The following is a 15,681-nucleotide window of genomic DNA, read 5'->3' on the forward strand; positions in this document are numbered from 1 at the left end:
TATATCTAAGAATAACTAAGATTTAACTGGTGCATGGAGCAAAAGATGGTTCAATAAGTGAGTTTTAGCCCCACCTTGTTGTACCATGCAGTTACAATCAGCTTTTCCTCATAGTCACGTAGCTTGGCCATCTTGTATTCATTCTGCAAGGAAATAAAGCTCAGTTAAAATACAAATTTTACCTGCATAAACTTGCTGTAGTCCACTGAGTGAAATAAGCACAGGCTGCAGAAATGCTTCAATAAACAAAATAACTACAAAGCCTAGAAGTATAAACAAAGATACTTTCATAAAAAACAGAGATAAATATCAGCCTGCTTTAACAAGAGGCTAAACTACACAAGTTGTGGTTAGAAACACAAATGAAACTTGGAAATGTATTCTGAGGGTTTGTGTGGGGAAATGCACAGGAGATCTGCTGTGTATCAGAAAATCTATACATAATTTAGTAATTTTTCACCTGAAAATAAGTACCTCCAGTGACTGACTAATTGCTGTTATATATTTCCCTACTACTCATTACATAAAAGAAATGTGAGGCCACAGCATCTATAGAGTCAGACCTATCAGCCTACTGGATCATGCTGAGGAGTTCTGTATTTGCTCAGGCAACTATCCCAACTAGTCCCATCAATATTGCTGTGAAACTCAATGCATTTCCCCCCTTTTTTTTTATATTTGGATTACAGTCAACAATCCTCTCAGAATTTCAGCCAAGCAGATTTTACTGAATCACCAGGAAACAATATAATGAATGCCTACTATCAGAAACAGAGTATATTAGAAGTTATTATCAAATATATGTAAAATTTTACCTCTAGTGCTTCAATTCTTTTTTCTTTTTCCAGTATCTGTTTTCTAAGCAACATAATTTCTGCTGATGCTGGATTTAGCTTAGGGTCTAAGGTTTTTATCACCTGGACAAGGCAAAACAAAAGCATTACAAGTCAGTTGGATTCTCAACAGTTCTGCATCTCATCTGCTCAAAGGAGGAATGTGAGAACAGGCTGGGCACTGGTCAGGCTGTTAGACTGTACAACAGAGAGCAAAGGGTACAAAGGAATCCTTACTGCACCTCAGGCTCAGCTCAAACTCTATTTATTCTCTCAGACTTAACTGATTGCACTTAAACAATCTGACTAAAAATGCAACTGCTACTGCTTTTAATTGGGAGGTGGGGATGCAGCACACTCAAGCTGTTTAAAAATTTATGAGGGAGGAAGGCATATGTTCAGAAACATGCCACTCACATTTCTTGCTTTTTCAAGGTACATTTTGTATCTTTCTTCCATTGCTTTCATATCCTCATCTTTTTTTCGTAAAGCTGCTTCTAGCTCTCCAATCTTCTGGGCTGTTTACAGAAATTATCAACGAAGACATGCAAAATAAAAACAGACATTGTACTTTCAGGGCTTCTGATGATTTCACCATCCCTCAAACAGAGAATGATGTAGAACCTAGAAGTTTAAGTTTAGAAGGTTTAATTCTTATTTTTGTTTTAGCTGTCCCACCTGACCCTGAAATCCTATTTTGCAGAGCACTGTTCAACAAACCTCATTGCCCCCAGGATCCTCTCCCTCCCACCACCACACACAAAACCCCTCCACAACCCCCAGTTCACATTTAAAGCCAAGCTGCAGCAGAAAGGCTCATCCAGACAAGTATCCCATAGTCCAGTGGATATGAGAATCATTTCAGAAGAAGCTTAACATAAAAAAATACCAAAAAAAAACCCCACAAAACAACTCACGGTTCTGACTGTCATCAGGCTGGAGCTCTGCAAGATCAGCCTCTTTCTTCTGTAACTCATCATGAACCTCATTCAACTTCTCCCTGTGAATGAAAAGTTGGGCTAAGGATTAAGCTCACAAGTAATTCCAGGTTAAACAGCTGGAAGCTTAAACTTCATGACAGAAGTATTCAAATAACTATTTTAAGCTCTAGCAATTCTTCAGGGTTTGAATAGAAATACTACTGTCATAAAAGTTGTGACTGCTGAATTGTTCCTCCTTTAGTTAAAACCAGGAAAATTAACAATTAAGCCCCTCCAGCATCATCTTAGCAAGAACAACACCTGCTGAAAGGACTGGGAATATTTCAGAAGAGTGGAATACACTTTGAGTGATGGTTTTAGCAGTGTGTTGTAGAATAGAACAGTTAAAATGCTGGTGGTGATGAAGTGACAGTGAAGTGGTCCTGGTACTACAAGATCATCATGGTCACAGTAAACAAAACTACAACACCAATATTTAACTTTATGCATAATTCTCAAATCAGTGGCTTAGAAAAACAAGACATTCCTACCAAGATTTAAGCAGTCTCTGTGCTCTATTTAGTATAAATAAGCAATTGTGGATGCATGTGCCTTACTTACATGTGTGCTGCCAGTTTCTGCTTCAGGTTGCTGGACTGTGAAAGGAGAGAGTTAAAATTCAGTTGTATTTCAGTATTTCATAACATGCAACATTCAAATGCTCTTACAAATCAGCCAAGAATACTTAGTACAACTAAATAAACCAAAATCCATTGAATGATAAAACCAGGGACTTTTAAAGTAAAGTAGAAGGGTTGCAGTTCCATAGAAGGAATCACATAAAACATGAGCTTTTCAACTGAATTGCAGTTGATATGCAAGTACTTCTCAGATACACTGAAAAATAAGATGCACGTCTAAACAAAGGACTTGATGCTACACTGGAAGACTTTAAACAAAACAGGTAAAATGTTTCACTTACTCCTTCATTTTTGGATCCCTGCTCCTGTAAAGTCTTTTGCAGATCTTCAATCTGCTGCTGTAATCCTCCAATACGCTCTTCATTGAGCCTTTTAGGAGGAAAATACCGTTATTGCCCATCTAAATAGTTCACAGACAGATTTTTCTGTTTCATTGGTTTTTCAGAGGGTGAATCCAGCAGTACCCATTCTTAAGCCACAAATAAACTGATTTCAAATGCTTTTAGTTTGACTGAACTGCTGAAACAAACACATGGACCTTTCCTGAACACTTGACAATGAAATTCCTACAGTCATTTCAAGTTTTGAGAAAATGTAACTATCAAAATTTTCCTATTCTGTTTTAGCATTCACTGATAGAAAATTCATGGTCTAACAGTCTGAAGTTCTAGAAATAAGAGTTCACATCCGTTCTTGGTCTCCCAAGAATCATTCAGAGTGAAGAAGAGTGTCCTGTAAGCAACGCTTTCTTCAGGGTACAGTACACACAGATCTATCATATTTAAACCACTTTCCTTCTTCCTTTGTTCACAATCCTTCCTTTATGATTACACTGGTGAAAGAAAAGGTTCCTACACTACAGATGCAAGGCACTGAAACTCCAGAGATCACTTTTTGCTGTATTTTAAGATGCAGTTTCACTCATCACCTTTTCTCAGTTTCCAGCTCGTTCACTGCCCGGTGCTTCTGCTCCAGCTGTTCCTGGAGCTCTGCAATCCGTTCATTTTCTGATCCTTCCTGTTTCAGCAGGAGCATCTTATTCTCATGCTGCAGCCGAATAAACATTTCTCTGGATCAAAAACAACAGAAAAAGTCACTGTTAATTAAGAAGGTGACTAAGAGGAGAAAGTAATAGCCCTGTTCACTCCCCCAACCTTAAAGTCAGCCAAGCAGGTTGCACTTAATGGTGTAATTGGGGTAACAATGCAATGTGTTATTAAAAGGTAACTTAAAATGTTTGAAAACTTTAAGAGATATAAGCAGATTTTTATATTGTCACTCCAAACCTAGATTTATGTATAGCAACCTGATATGGTTTTAAGAAAAAAAATAAAGTAATTTTAGTATGGGGGAAATAATTATTAACACCTATATGGGGGCAAAGCAAGGAGTGGGAAAAAGAATCACACTGATGAAAATACTGAACTTTCACAGAGGCATTTCACCTATGAACATGCCAAACTACTTAAACCTTTGGGTCTCACCTATATTCCACCGGCAGAATTTCAGCAGCAAGATTCTCATGGCTTTTAAAACGAGATTCACCTGAAATCACATAAGGGGTTTGATTTAGGACACTTGCAGAAAGCTCTAATCCAAAGAAAGGTCTCAGAAGATAAAGCAGTACCTGTTTGACTCAGGTGGTCCTGCTGCATCTGTGCACACCGCAGCTCCTCGTTGGTCTCTCTTAATGCATCACACTGCACTATCAGTCTCTAAGACACATTTGAGGTGGAATTAGGTCAGGCTGTATCACTTTTAAGACCAAATAACATTAATCAGAAGTAATAATGACACATGCACAGTTTAGGTTGATCTTGATGATCTTGGAGATCTTTTCCAACCTTCATGATTTGATGATTCTGTATTATCTTTTCTATGTGAATGCGCACACACAGGGCACTAAACTTCATTTTTATGGTGGCACTACTTCCAGGAAGGTTCTCCTCAAGCAGAGGATCTGACAGAGATTAAGGTACTCAAATAAACTCATGAAGGGACTTACCTCTTTTTCTTTCATTAAAGTTTCATATTTTTCTTCGAGTCGCTTCATTTCAAATGCCAGCTTATCAGCTCTTTTGGATTCTTCAGACAGTTTGTTATGAAGCTCCTGGACCTTTTCATAAAAGCATTATTTAGCACAGGAATGTTCCAAGATGCTACTTTAAAATGGTCCCTCCTGCCCATTTTAGCCAAAAGAAAACAGTTGGTTCCTGAAGCTTAGGGAAGTGGAGATGGGATGGGGGTCTGTGTGTTTTGGGAGAGTTATACTGATTTTTGGTTTGCTGTTTTTGTGTGGGTTTTTTTTATTTAACTCTTTCCTAATTCCTACAGAAATTAAAAGTTCTAATTTTCATGAAGAATAGTATGAATATGAGAATATAAGAATGTAGTGACAGGACAAGGGGAATGGGTTCAAATTGAAGGAGATCAGGTTTAGATCAGGTATTAGGAAAAATTCTTTACTGTGAGGGTGATGAGGCCCTGGCACAGATTGCCAAGGGAATTTGTGGGTGTTCCATCCCTGGAAGTGCTCAGGCTCAGGCTGGATGGGGCTTGGAGCAATCTGGGATAGTGGAAGGTGTCCCTGCCCATGGCAGTGGAATGAGATCATCTCCAAGATCCCCTTCCAAGATAAACCATTCTATGATTCCACAAAAATTATCTCAGTAACAGCTGAACAACCTCTCCCAGGCACCAAATTTACCTCATTCAGAGTAAAGAAGAAAAGCCTGCAGACTATGGACTCTCACATCAGTTGAGAGGGCAACTAAAGTTAAATTTGCAAGTTTAACAAACAGGGAAAAACCCACAAGGGAATGGCAGGGTAAAAAGTTTTCACAACTCAAATTCTAAAAGGACAATGTGGGGCTGTTAAGGTCCTGGAGGAAAATGAACCTTTCAAACACACGGGCAGCACTACCTGTCTTTTGTAGGTTTCCAGCTGGGCTCGTGCTGCATTGGCTTTCTTGAGCTCCTCCTCCAGACTGACAGTGTTGTGCATGTACATCATGTTGGTCTCCTGCAGGGACTTGACCTGCCTGCGGAAATCGTTCAGGTCCTGCAGCTTCTTCCGATACACTTCCACCGTGGACTCCAGCTTGCTTGCTTTGTCTGCAGTAGCCCTTGAGGTATAAACAGCAATCAGAAGGAAAGACTACAAACCTCAGACTCCGCTGACACACTGTTTTCAGAGAGAGATGTGACACGCTTAGCGGCAGTTACATTTCACCGCTTTATTTTTAAATGTATAATCGACACAAACTTGCTTATAAAAACTGAAATCAGCCAGCCTTCAAGGGAGACTGACAGGCACATGCCAGAAATATGAGCAAGGGTTAGTGGGTCAAATAATCCCTGAGGAATTCTGTGGCACCACAACATCCTGTCCTAGACAGTCACCTCAAAATACTGGTACCTGGGGGATTAGACAGAACACAACTGCTCTATGAAAATGATCACTGGCAGACATGATCAAAAACTGTCAGCTCATCATTTAAAAAAATCTACAAGGTAAGAAAACATTGGGACCATAATTTTAAAATTAATTTTAATATCTGTGTTTATTATCTGCATTCGTATCTCACCAGAAGCTGGTACAAGAAAATAATGGGAAAAATCTATAGCTAGGATTTGTTTCAGATGTTATTTAAGAACCACTAAGTTAAACACCTGAAACCACTTTTCTTTCCAGGTTTTATTCATATTATTTTATGAATAGCAGATCTGCTTTCACAGTACAATTTATTTTGGATATTTCTTGGGTGGTCTGGTATTTAGAACAGTTTACACAAGCTGGAATGTTACACTAAATTCTCACTAAGGTTATGGTGTGTTTCATCTTCATTTTGTTAATGATCTCACTAACCTAAGTCTGGCCTAGAATGCTGACACCAAAAGTTAGGTTAAAATTCTAGCTGTATATATGCTTTATGTATGAGAACTTCCACTTTCTGTCCCACATGAAGAAGCTTAAGTTCTGTAGTCATTAATTCTGCCTCACAGATAAATTCCATGTGTTATTCTTGTAAAACAATGGATCCTTTCCCTGACAGCCTGCACTTCACCTCTGCCAAAGAGCTCGTTCAGACAAGGTCTGCAGAAGTAACACCTCAAAAAAATCCTGTTAAATACAAATCCTTGGATTTAGCCATTAAATGCTAATGTGTGTGTGTGGAGCTTTCCCTGCTACATACCTAAGAATGTCATTTTCATCTTTCAAGGCTCTTGATTCTTCTGCCAGAGAGGTCAGTTCATTGTTTCTATGCTGCAGCTCAATTAATTGCTTTTCTAGATCTTCACAATGGACACGATAATCATCTTTTGCAGCTTCAAGCCTACCAGATCAAAACCAGTACCTTTGTTAGGAACTCATCATTGTTGCACAATTAGTTCTAATTAGCACTAGAATTACTAAAAAGAAATAAGATAAAACTACTGATTTAAGTAGCTGGGAAAATGTTACAATAAACATGGAAATTTTTGATTTAGCTTAAATTATGATTTAAGTACCTGTTAAATCATAAAGCATTGCACACTGCAAATTTATCACATCAGTATCAAGGAATCCCATGAAAAGTGATTTTGTTTCCTAATGTAGATCACAGAGAGAGACTAATACATGAAAGAAATCAGTTCAGTAGAGAGACATGGTGGTGTTGGGGGTTTGGGGTTTGATTTGTTGACACACAATCAGCACTCATTTTTCTGCCTTCCATCACCTTTTTGGAAGCATTAGAGGGCTATGCCAATTACAAACTGATACTTTTTACAAGTAACATTATTTTTCTTTTTAAATGTAAGGACTGTCTATAAGATGCTTATACAGCACTAGACAGCTTGTAATGCAAAAGAAATTGAGCTGGAAAAGCCCCAAAGAACAGCAGAAATTTTCAGAGTATATTAGACAAGCGAGAGATTTTTGGGGGAAATAATTTCATACCTGAAGTTTTCTTCTTGCAATTGTTCCACCTGCAGCTGTGCACTAAAATACTTTTTTGCAACCACAGTATTTGGATCATCAAAAGAGTCATCTAATTGCTCTAGTCTGTCATTCATAATCTCATTTTCTGACATCAAGCTGTTTTTCTCATCCTGGAGGGCAGCCACCTAGCACAGATAGAACAGCATGAACACTGTAAGACCTGTCCAAAGAAGTGAAGCAAGACAGCAATACATCACCAAATTAGTTTATGAAAAAAGCTGAGCATTTAGAAGTTTTAGAATGTAGTTTACAGAGCACACTTGAGTATACAGATGTTTTAGTGTATGACAGTTATGAAGCACTAAAAGAAAAGTCTCTCTAAATAAAAAGACAAATTTCTGTAACTGAAACGGTAAAAAGGCAGACAAAGTGATATGGAGAGAAACTGCTGCTTCCATTAAAAACCACCATGGACGCCGTACAAAAACTGAGTGCTGCTGCAGGAAGTGTCCATCTTGCCTGTACTGACATCCAGAAGCAGCAGGGCACGGGCAGCAGCCCGGGCTCAGCGGGAACGGCTGCGGGAAGCGGAGTCGGCCGAAGCGCACACGCACGGACAGCCCGGCCAGCCTCGCGGGGAGCATGCAACCCTGGCAGCACACACACGGCTACCCGGTGTCACAGCTAAGCACAGGGGCTACAGCACTTCACTGACAGCAGCCAGCTTCACAGCCAGAAGGATTCAGAGGATAGAACCTTTAAAGTTGGTCTAGTGTAAGCTGCTGTGTTAATTTTAACGTCCTGTCGAACATAGGAGCACGCAGCATGTGTTAGTTGACTGCATTGAAACAGGGACAATATGCTTTTTGGGTTATGTTTTCCTGAATTATAAAGTAAACCTACCTTTCTTACACTCTTGGAAAATATCAAGGAAGACTGAGACCTTACAAGTGAATTTATTAAGAATTAGTTTAAATGAGAAGTGTCAAGTCAATATTACGGCTTCAAATAAATTAATAAAATAAAACATATAATGATGACATTATTAAACAGATATAATCTACAGTATGCAGTATTAAGAAACAATTTGTTTGTGATCATAACTTAAAAATCCATCAGACAAACAGATGTAAATGTCAAACAGTAATTAACCTGCCACTTCATTAGTGCTGGTTTTCTAGGTCCACTCCTTTTTATGTACCAAATTTACTGTTGGCATGAACACTGTGAGTAGAGAGCACACCTGAGCCTTGCTCAGCCTCCTGTTCAAGGGTCAGCCACTCCCTAAGCATGCACAACACTCAGACTTTGAGAATAATCCTGAAACATTACTCATCTCAGACTTTAAAAAAACCCTAAAAATCAAACTATAACACAACTCAGCGCAAGTTTTACATCTTTTCTCAGTTGCTTTCTGGTAGCCTTCTCTTCTTTTTTATTATTTCAATGCATCAGAAGTGGTGTCAGTCAGCAGAAGTTATAAAGAGAGGTTTTAAAGACACATCACAGTATGACAGAGCTGTGGTGTCATTAACTCATCTGTTTATACTCAGCAGTACCTTTCCCTTGAACACCTTTCACCTGTCCCATGCCATGTTATGACCAACTGGCTCTGCATCACCTAGGATTAATTAACAGAGAATTCTGGAAGAAAATCCAGGGAAAACAGGGAAACACCTGTGACTTCTGGAGATTCTTCTCGCAAGCATTTTTAGATCTCTGCTTTCACTAGGAAGCCTTACTACTGCCTCAAGAAAAAAAAAGGGAAATTAAATATCAATTCAATTATAGCTTCCTGGGCATGGCAAATAGCTCTGAGCTGCTTTAGACACAAGTATTCTGCTTTTTCAGTTGTCATTGTCAGTAAGAAATGTAAAACTGGCCTCTGCTTTTGTGGGTGTTCATTTCCAGAGGCTCACAGAGCCAGTACAGCCCTCTGGCTTGTACAAGAAGATGCCACCCAAATGTTCTCTTTGTGCAGAGCCAAATCTGACATAAATTGCCTTCCCAGATAAAACTCTTTCTATTCCCAGATTATAAGAGAGGGGCTAGTAAGCAAATTTTTTTTCTTTAAAGTGTTGATTGAAATGCAAATTTCTCTTTATTGTCATGAAATCCTCTCTCCTTTCTCTCAAGAGTGACTTGATTAACTGCTATATCCATTAACTACAAAAGTAGGCCTATTATTAGTGTTGTTTGAAAATGCCAGCAAGGATCTATTAGTTTTCATTATTTTTATCCTGAAATCTCCTCCATGTTGCAATTGTGTATGAGAAAAAGTTAGCAAGTTTTAAATAAATTACAAATTTTTGTCATTCATCAACTCCTATTGAAACAGCATAATTTTCCTATTATTAAATCTAATTACTGTTTATGACATGAACTGGATTTTTTGGACTCAGTACAAAAGACTAGAGGACTAAGAATGAAAAGGGCAATTTTAAAAACCATGATAAGGTTGGTTTAACACTACCTGCTGCTAAGGGTAAACATTAAGCTAAAACAAAGAACCTTTGAGATAAGCTGGCACAGGACCTCAGCTTACACTTCCATCATAAAACTCTTTCCAGTAATTGCATTTTGGAGCACAGAATAATGGCTTTTCTACCACAAGGAGCTACAAATTCTCACAAAAATTTTAACAATCCAAAATGGACTCTGCCGTTCAAAATTTCTGCATCTTAATAGCAGCACCACCACATTTTAAAGAAATAAACAACAGACTGTTTCTTACCTGCAAATCCAGCTCTTGACATCTTTGTGCCAACTCCTCTTTTTCTGCTAGTGCTTCCTGAAGGTCTTCCAAGGCTTTTTTAAGCTTTCAAAAAATCAAGAGTCAATCACTATGGCCCATATCCAAAATACTCAGTTACAGCTTCTAAAATGCCTCAATTGCTTACACCCATTGTTTAAGTTGGATGCTGGGTGCACACAGTGACACACAATCCTATGAATACTCTGCTAGATCAGGATCCCTGCTCATTTCACTTGCCTTCTAAGCGACTAGCACACTGAGAAAGTAAATTATTGAAACACAACAACTTAGGCTAAAGGCATAACAAAACACAGGAATGTGCTGTCACCATTTCTAAATCCCTTTAAAGACAAATTCATTTTATGTGCAACATCTTGTACATATTTTAGGTTATCAGGAATTTTCACAACCCTTTAAAAGTAACCTGACAAAAGTAGCCTGACAAGGCTGAGCCTTGATGCACCCCTACCCATCCCTGCAATGTAGGTTTGCACTGACAAGTTTCACCCCATGCAGGAAGATGACACAGCAGTCACTGTGGGGTTTTTAAAGAAGCTGTAGAATAACACTTAAGTTTTCAGTTAATTAGCACTGAAAACCAGCATTACTTCATTTAAGGGATGGCCAGATATCAACTCACTGTTCAGGCTTGATCTACAACAGCAACACAGATCAGGCAGTTACCTGCTGCTCCACTTCACTTGATGGATCACATGGGGAAGGACTCGTTACTTCCTTGCTCATGAGCTACAGAAAGAGGCCATAGGAAAAAAAGGTTAAATGAGAGGTTATAGATCTGTAAATTCACTGTCTACTGAGTACTAACTGTATTTTCCATTGTGTTATTGCATCCCTTCAATACACCAAAACAGATAATAATGCTCCTCCTCATCTTATGTCTGGTAAAAGATTTAAACTGATCTACAGCACGATGATTTTTTTACCTCCCTCCTCTCAAAGTTAATCAAGTTTGCAGTAACATTGTATTGGATGAATGTGTGATGTGTTTAAGGTATCATCACCACCTAGTCAATCAAACTGAAATGAACCAGAAGACAGGATTTCACTCCATTAATTTAACAGTTATCACACTTCTTTGCATCCCATTAATTGCACTAAACAATGAGAACATTACTTCTCTGATACAAAGACGTAAGCTGTGTATTTACCAACAATTAAAGGGCTTTACTCCTCACTCAGAAATTACTGAATTATTTCTAGACCTTCTTCTAGAAAGTTTAATTAGTCAGAAGACAACAAACACAAGCTTTATGAATTCATTTCTACCAACAGGACACACACAGCTTTAAAGTCTATACAGTCAATTTAAATCTAAGTTGTAAGTTTATTACCAACTCCACTGTTACCTTGATGAGGGTGCAATTACACACCACCTTTTCTTCAGTCAGTATTTAGTTTTTGCCTCTCTCCACACTCTGCTTCACAGTCCTGAAGCTCGCAAAAGCCAGTGACTGCAGAGCTAAGCTCTGAGCTGGATCACTAAGATGATCCAACAAGGAACAAATTAAGATAGGAGGAGGAGCACACCATGACAAAAATAGAAGAGATGCAGCTGCAAGCTTGTAAGTCAGAGGCTGGAGTGGTCTGTCAGAACAATGAAACCTCAAACACAATCAGCTTAACTCTGGGACCAAGACTACAGCACTGAGAGAATTTCAGAATCTACCTCCAGTATAATCAGTGGTTGGCAACTGTCTACATTTCTTGTATGGAACAAAAAAAATCTGAACTGTTTGTTGAATGTTTGGGCACCACAAGTCTAAAACCAAAACCCTTTGGCTGGGGTTTAAGGTGTCTTGGTCCCAAACCTCTCAAATAATTTAGGAAAGTACTTATACTCCTCCCTGACCTTTGCTTGGATGAAAGAATTCACAAAAATCAACAAAAAGGTATTTGGACTTCTCAACTGACAGCATCAGGTTATGAACTGCTACCTACCTCTTGAATGGCTGTCATGACAACGTGCTGAACAGACTCCTCAAGGGTCATGATATTCTGTATGTGTTCTGTGAAAAAGGATTTGCAGTGACTCACGACAATGTTCATCTCAATGCTTTGAGTAATATAATAAACTGTTTGCTGGAACATCCAGAAGAAACTATTATCCATAAAGCTCCCTCAGAACAAGCAGTGGTCTCTTTATTCAGAGGAGTACCATTAGTCACCATCATTATTATCCAGTAATATGGCTGATAAGAACAAGAGATTATAAACTCTTAACTGGACAAATTTCTACTCTGCCTGAGGAGAGATGCCATCAGAGCACGGAGGATTAGTTCTGGTTACAGGAGAAAAAAACAACCAATTCAGTCTTGAGCTTCTGCAGGCAGAGAAGTAGTTTATAATCTAAGGATGTAATTTAATTTTGTTGTATTTGCATTTGAATAGTAAGTTCTAGGTCTTGGTATGTATTTTAACAATATGAATAAACCATACACGCTTCAGACTATATTTTTAAACCTACTCTGAACGAAGTTTTGAGTTTTATTCACAGACTTTTCCCAGGGAATTTCTGCTTTTAAGTGAAGCCCAGTTTCAGAACAGGCATTCAGCAAATTAACAATGCTGATGGGTAAGAAAGAGAAGTGTCTATTTTTTCCACCTTAACTATCACCTGAGGCAGTCTGCTGTTTGCTGAGCAGGTTAAGGTAGTGCCTACCTTGTTTCCTCTCACAATTGACTGCACAACCCAAAATAAGTTGCAGGAGCCTGCCCAGTTCAGTGGGATCCGAGTTCTCAGATATCCGGGTCAAGTCTGGAATAAGCTCTTCTGCAATCTGCTGACCCAGGAACTGAAAAAAAAATTAAAATTTGAGGAAAAGTAAACTCCCACTTTTGTACAATGCAAAAATCTGGTATTATTAAGGAAATCTGGACTCAGTGAGCCAGGCAGAGAAAATGTCCTAGAAGTTTGTTACCAAGTTTAGTTAAATGAGCACTTCTACAAGAAAAAGTAACAACAATAAAAGTTATTGGGACAGTTCTCAAATATGAGAGAATTCATTTATTTTACCAACATAATAAAAGAAGCAATTAATAACATTTCCAGATGGAGTGGCTTCCAAATCCTTCAAAGAGCTCCTCATAAGCTTAGAGAAGTTCTGCCTCTGGGCCTGCCAGAGATCCTCAGACCTGGCGGCACATCAGGACCTGGCTCCTGGTGTCACAGCTCAGCCCAGGCAAGACCAGGAAGCCACAGCAAGATCTGGCAAGTTACTCTAGACCATACATATTATATAACTGTAATCACATCAATGCAAAATTCAGCAATTTTTTAAAACTCCAAATACAGCAGCCTTTTATGGCTACTGTACTCATCCCTGCAAGAGACAGAACAAACCAAACTTTCTGTGTCCAGGAGATTCCTACCTTGGCTCCCAGCTTCCAGCTGAGCATCATAAAACCTACACTGGGGTTGCTGAGTCTGTTCTGTTGTGCACAAAGGGATTAAAATTTCTCTAGACAAGAGCAAACATGAACACACACACAGAAGTCAACAGGATTCTGCAGCTCAGACCTTTCAACATTCACCTGTGTAGAGACAGGGTTCACAGTTCATACTCCAAGAGCCTTGTCTAAAACACACCTGCTCAAATTCATTTCACATTCATTCAGATCTCCTACCTAACAGATAATTATCATAAATCTTCTGCCTAAAAGGCTCTCAAAACAAATGACAGCTTTTTTTTTCTACTTGGCAAAGTCAAGGGGAGCAATAATGATCATGTTTAATAATGAGAACAACAACAATAATTTTTTTCCATACCTCATGATAGTAGTCCATAATTCCTTGCAGTATCTTCTTCAAATTACTGGACTAGTTGTTGTACATGAAAGACAAGATTACAGTTTTATTCAAAATTTTACTTTTTATTACATCAATAATAATTCCTAATAAAATGGTTACAAGGCAGCTCTATGAGAGGACATAGGAAGAGAAATGTCACAGCAAAAAATCCCCATCCAACAATGCTGGAAGGCATTAAACTATCAACAGACAGGGCAAGCTCATTTAAAATATCCTGGAAAAGCTTGAACTTAATTCTGTAAGTTTTGGAGTGCCAGATCTCAGGACAGCCACAACTTCCAACCCCACAAACTTCACTATCTTCAGTTTTAAATACCTTTATTCTCCAGTTATCACCAACATCTTCTTTGATGCGATTGAGCCAAGATGCATCAAACCAGGCAACATCTCTGAAACAAAATTAAGCCATTAATCAACGAGCACAGACTTAAATAAATAAGACAGAATATTCCCAGCATTAAATCATCTGATGCTGAACTCCAGTGTCTAATGAGGCATGAATTCCTGGAGATTGCAAGGTAAACTTATGTCACAGGAAATTTCCATCCTGCTGGCTGCATGAAGGCACATTGCAGGGCTGGGAGAATTTCCCTGAGTGCCTGAGCCAACAATGGATGGAGCACAAGGGTGGAGGCCTTTGTCATGCTGAATTTTTATAGCTGATAAAGTAACCATGATGAGGTAAAGAAATACCTTTTTTTTTGACCAGTGCTGACAGTATGTTTGATACCTATTTCTGTAGGCTGGACTAACTAACATTTACTCCAATTTGTCAAAGGCATGCATTAAGAAACCACTTTAAACTAGTGGCATTTTGTGTATTTTGTATGTTTCTGGTTCCCCTGGGCAGAAAGGGATTCAATTTGCCAGCATAAACAAGGATGAATTGCTAAGGGAGGTGTTTACACACACTCAGCTGTCAAGCAGTACAATCACCAACATATTTAACAATATTTAACTTTTGACAGTGCACTGTTTATTCACTGGTCTCAAAGCACACAATAAAGGACAATCATTATCCCCACTTGCACACCAACAAATTTGGTGTTAAGAAGTTTGCCCAAAGCATGTGGCTGCCTAATACCCAAAATACTCAAAAAATCCTAAATCAATTTTTGCCATGTCCAGAAAAAGGATGAGCTCTGTCTTTAAAAAGTACCTTTACAAACAGAGAGTTTACAAACAGACAGGAGAGTTTCTGGGCTCATTTTTTGGCGGGGCTGGATTGTGATGGTGTTGAAATAATTTCTTAGTAATTACAAAATGACACTTTGAACCTCTTCAATTATATGGGCTAACAATAACAATAAAATTGCAGTGATGATTTGTAGCATGATACTCTTTCAAAAAAAAGACTTTCATTACAATCCTCTATGCAAACTTCAAAACTAGAGTATCACTCAGACTAGTAATCTTCATCCCACCAACAGAACAGCTAATCAAAAGTAAAATAATTCCTAACTATTAACTGCATTTGAAGTTTTACAACTCTTGTCTTCCACATGAATAGTAAGTTGTCATTTAAAACCTGTAACTTAAATCTAAATTAAATGAGGAACCTCAGGAAGAAAAGAGCACAAAGCCATGCCTTTGGAATCTTTAGTTTCTCATTCCAAAGAGGAACATATTGCCTGAAGCATGGAAATAGTGCTGATGGGAAAAGTGAAAAAAAATAATGTCATCCTCGTCCAATTATCCCCAACTATTAATTTAATACTG

At 38.4% G+C, this 15,681-nt stretch overlaps 1 protein-coding gene across 2 annotated transcripts in view; it reads right to left on the bottom strand.

The window, feature by feature from the left end:
* HOOK1 (hook microtubule tethering protein 1) overlaps positions 1–15,681 on the bottom strand; it is a 35,695-nt gene that overhangs the window by 3,610 nt on the left and 16,404 nt on the right. For both annotated transcript variants that reach the window (XM_033066873.2, XM_033066872.2), the window contains 19 exons: positions 14,279–14,351; positions 13,921–13,971; positions 12,814–12,946; positions 12,093–12,160; positions 10,818–10,880; positions 10,113–10,196; positions 7,397–7,563; positions 6,651–6,791; positions 5,378–5,579; positions 4,460–4,570; positions 4,082–4,169; positions 3,939–3,999; positions 3,383–3,523; positions 2,736–2,823; positions 2,375–2,409; positions 1,751–1,833; positions 1,251–1,351; positions 816–917; positions 75–143 (listed from right to left, as the gene is read on the bottom strand). In XM_033066873.2, the coding sequence (XP_032922764.1) occupies positions 75–143; positions 816–917; positions 1,251–1,351; positions 1,751–1,833; positions 2,375–2,409; positions 2,736–2,823; positions 3,383–3,523; positions 3,939–3,999; positions 4,082–4,169; positions 4,460–4,570; positions 5,378–5,579; positions 6,651–6,791; positions 7,397–7,563; positions 10,113–10,196; positions 10,818–10,880; positions 12,093–12,160; positions 12,814–12,946; positions 13,921–13,971; positions 14,279–14,351 (1,861 nt within the window). The remainder of the gene's footprint in view (positions 1–74; positions 144–815; positions 918–1,250; positions 1,352–1,750; positions 1,834–2,374; positions 2,410–2,735; positions 2,824–3,382; positions 3,524–3,938; positions 4,000–4,081; positions 4,170–4,459; positions 4,571–5,377; positions 5,580–6,650; positions 6,792–7,396; positions 7,564–10,112; positions 10,197–10,817; positions 10,881–12,092; positions 12,161–12,813; positions 12,947–13,920; positions 13,972–14,278; positions 14,352–15,681) is intronic.

This window comes from Catharus ustulatus, chromosome 9 (assembly GCF_009819885.2).
Source record: "Catharus ustulatus isolate bCatUst1 chromosome 9, bCatUst1.pri.v2, whole genome shotgun sequence".
Lineage (NCBI taxonomy): Eukaryota > Metazoa > Chordata > Aves > Passeriformes > Turdidae > Catharus > Catharus ustulatus.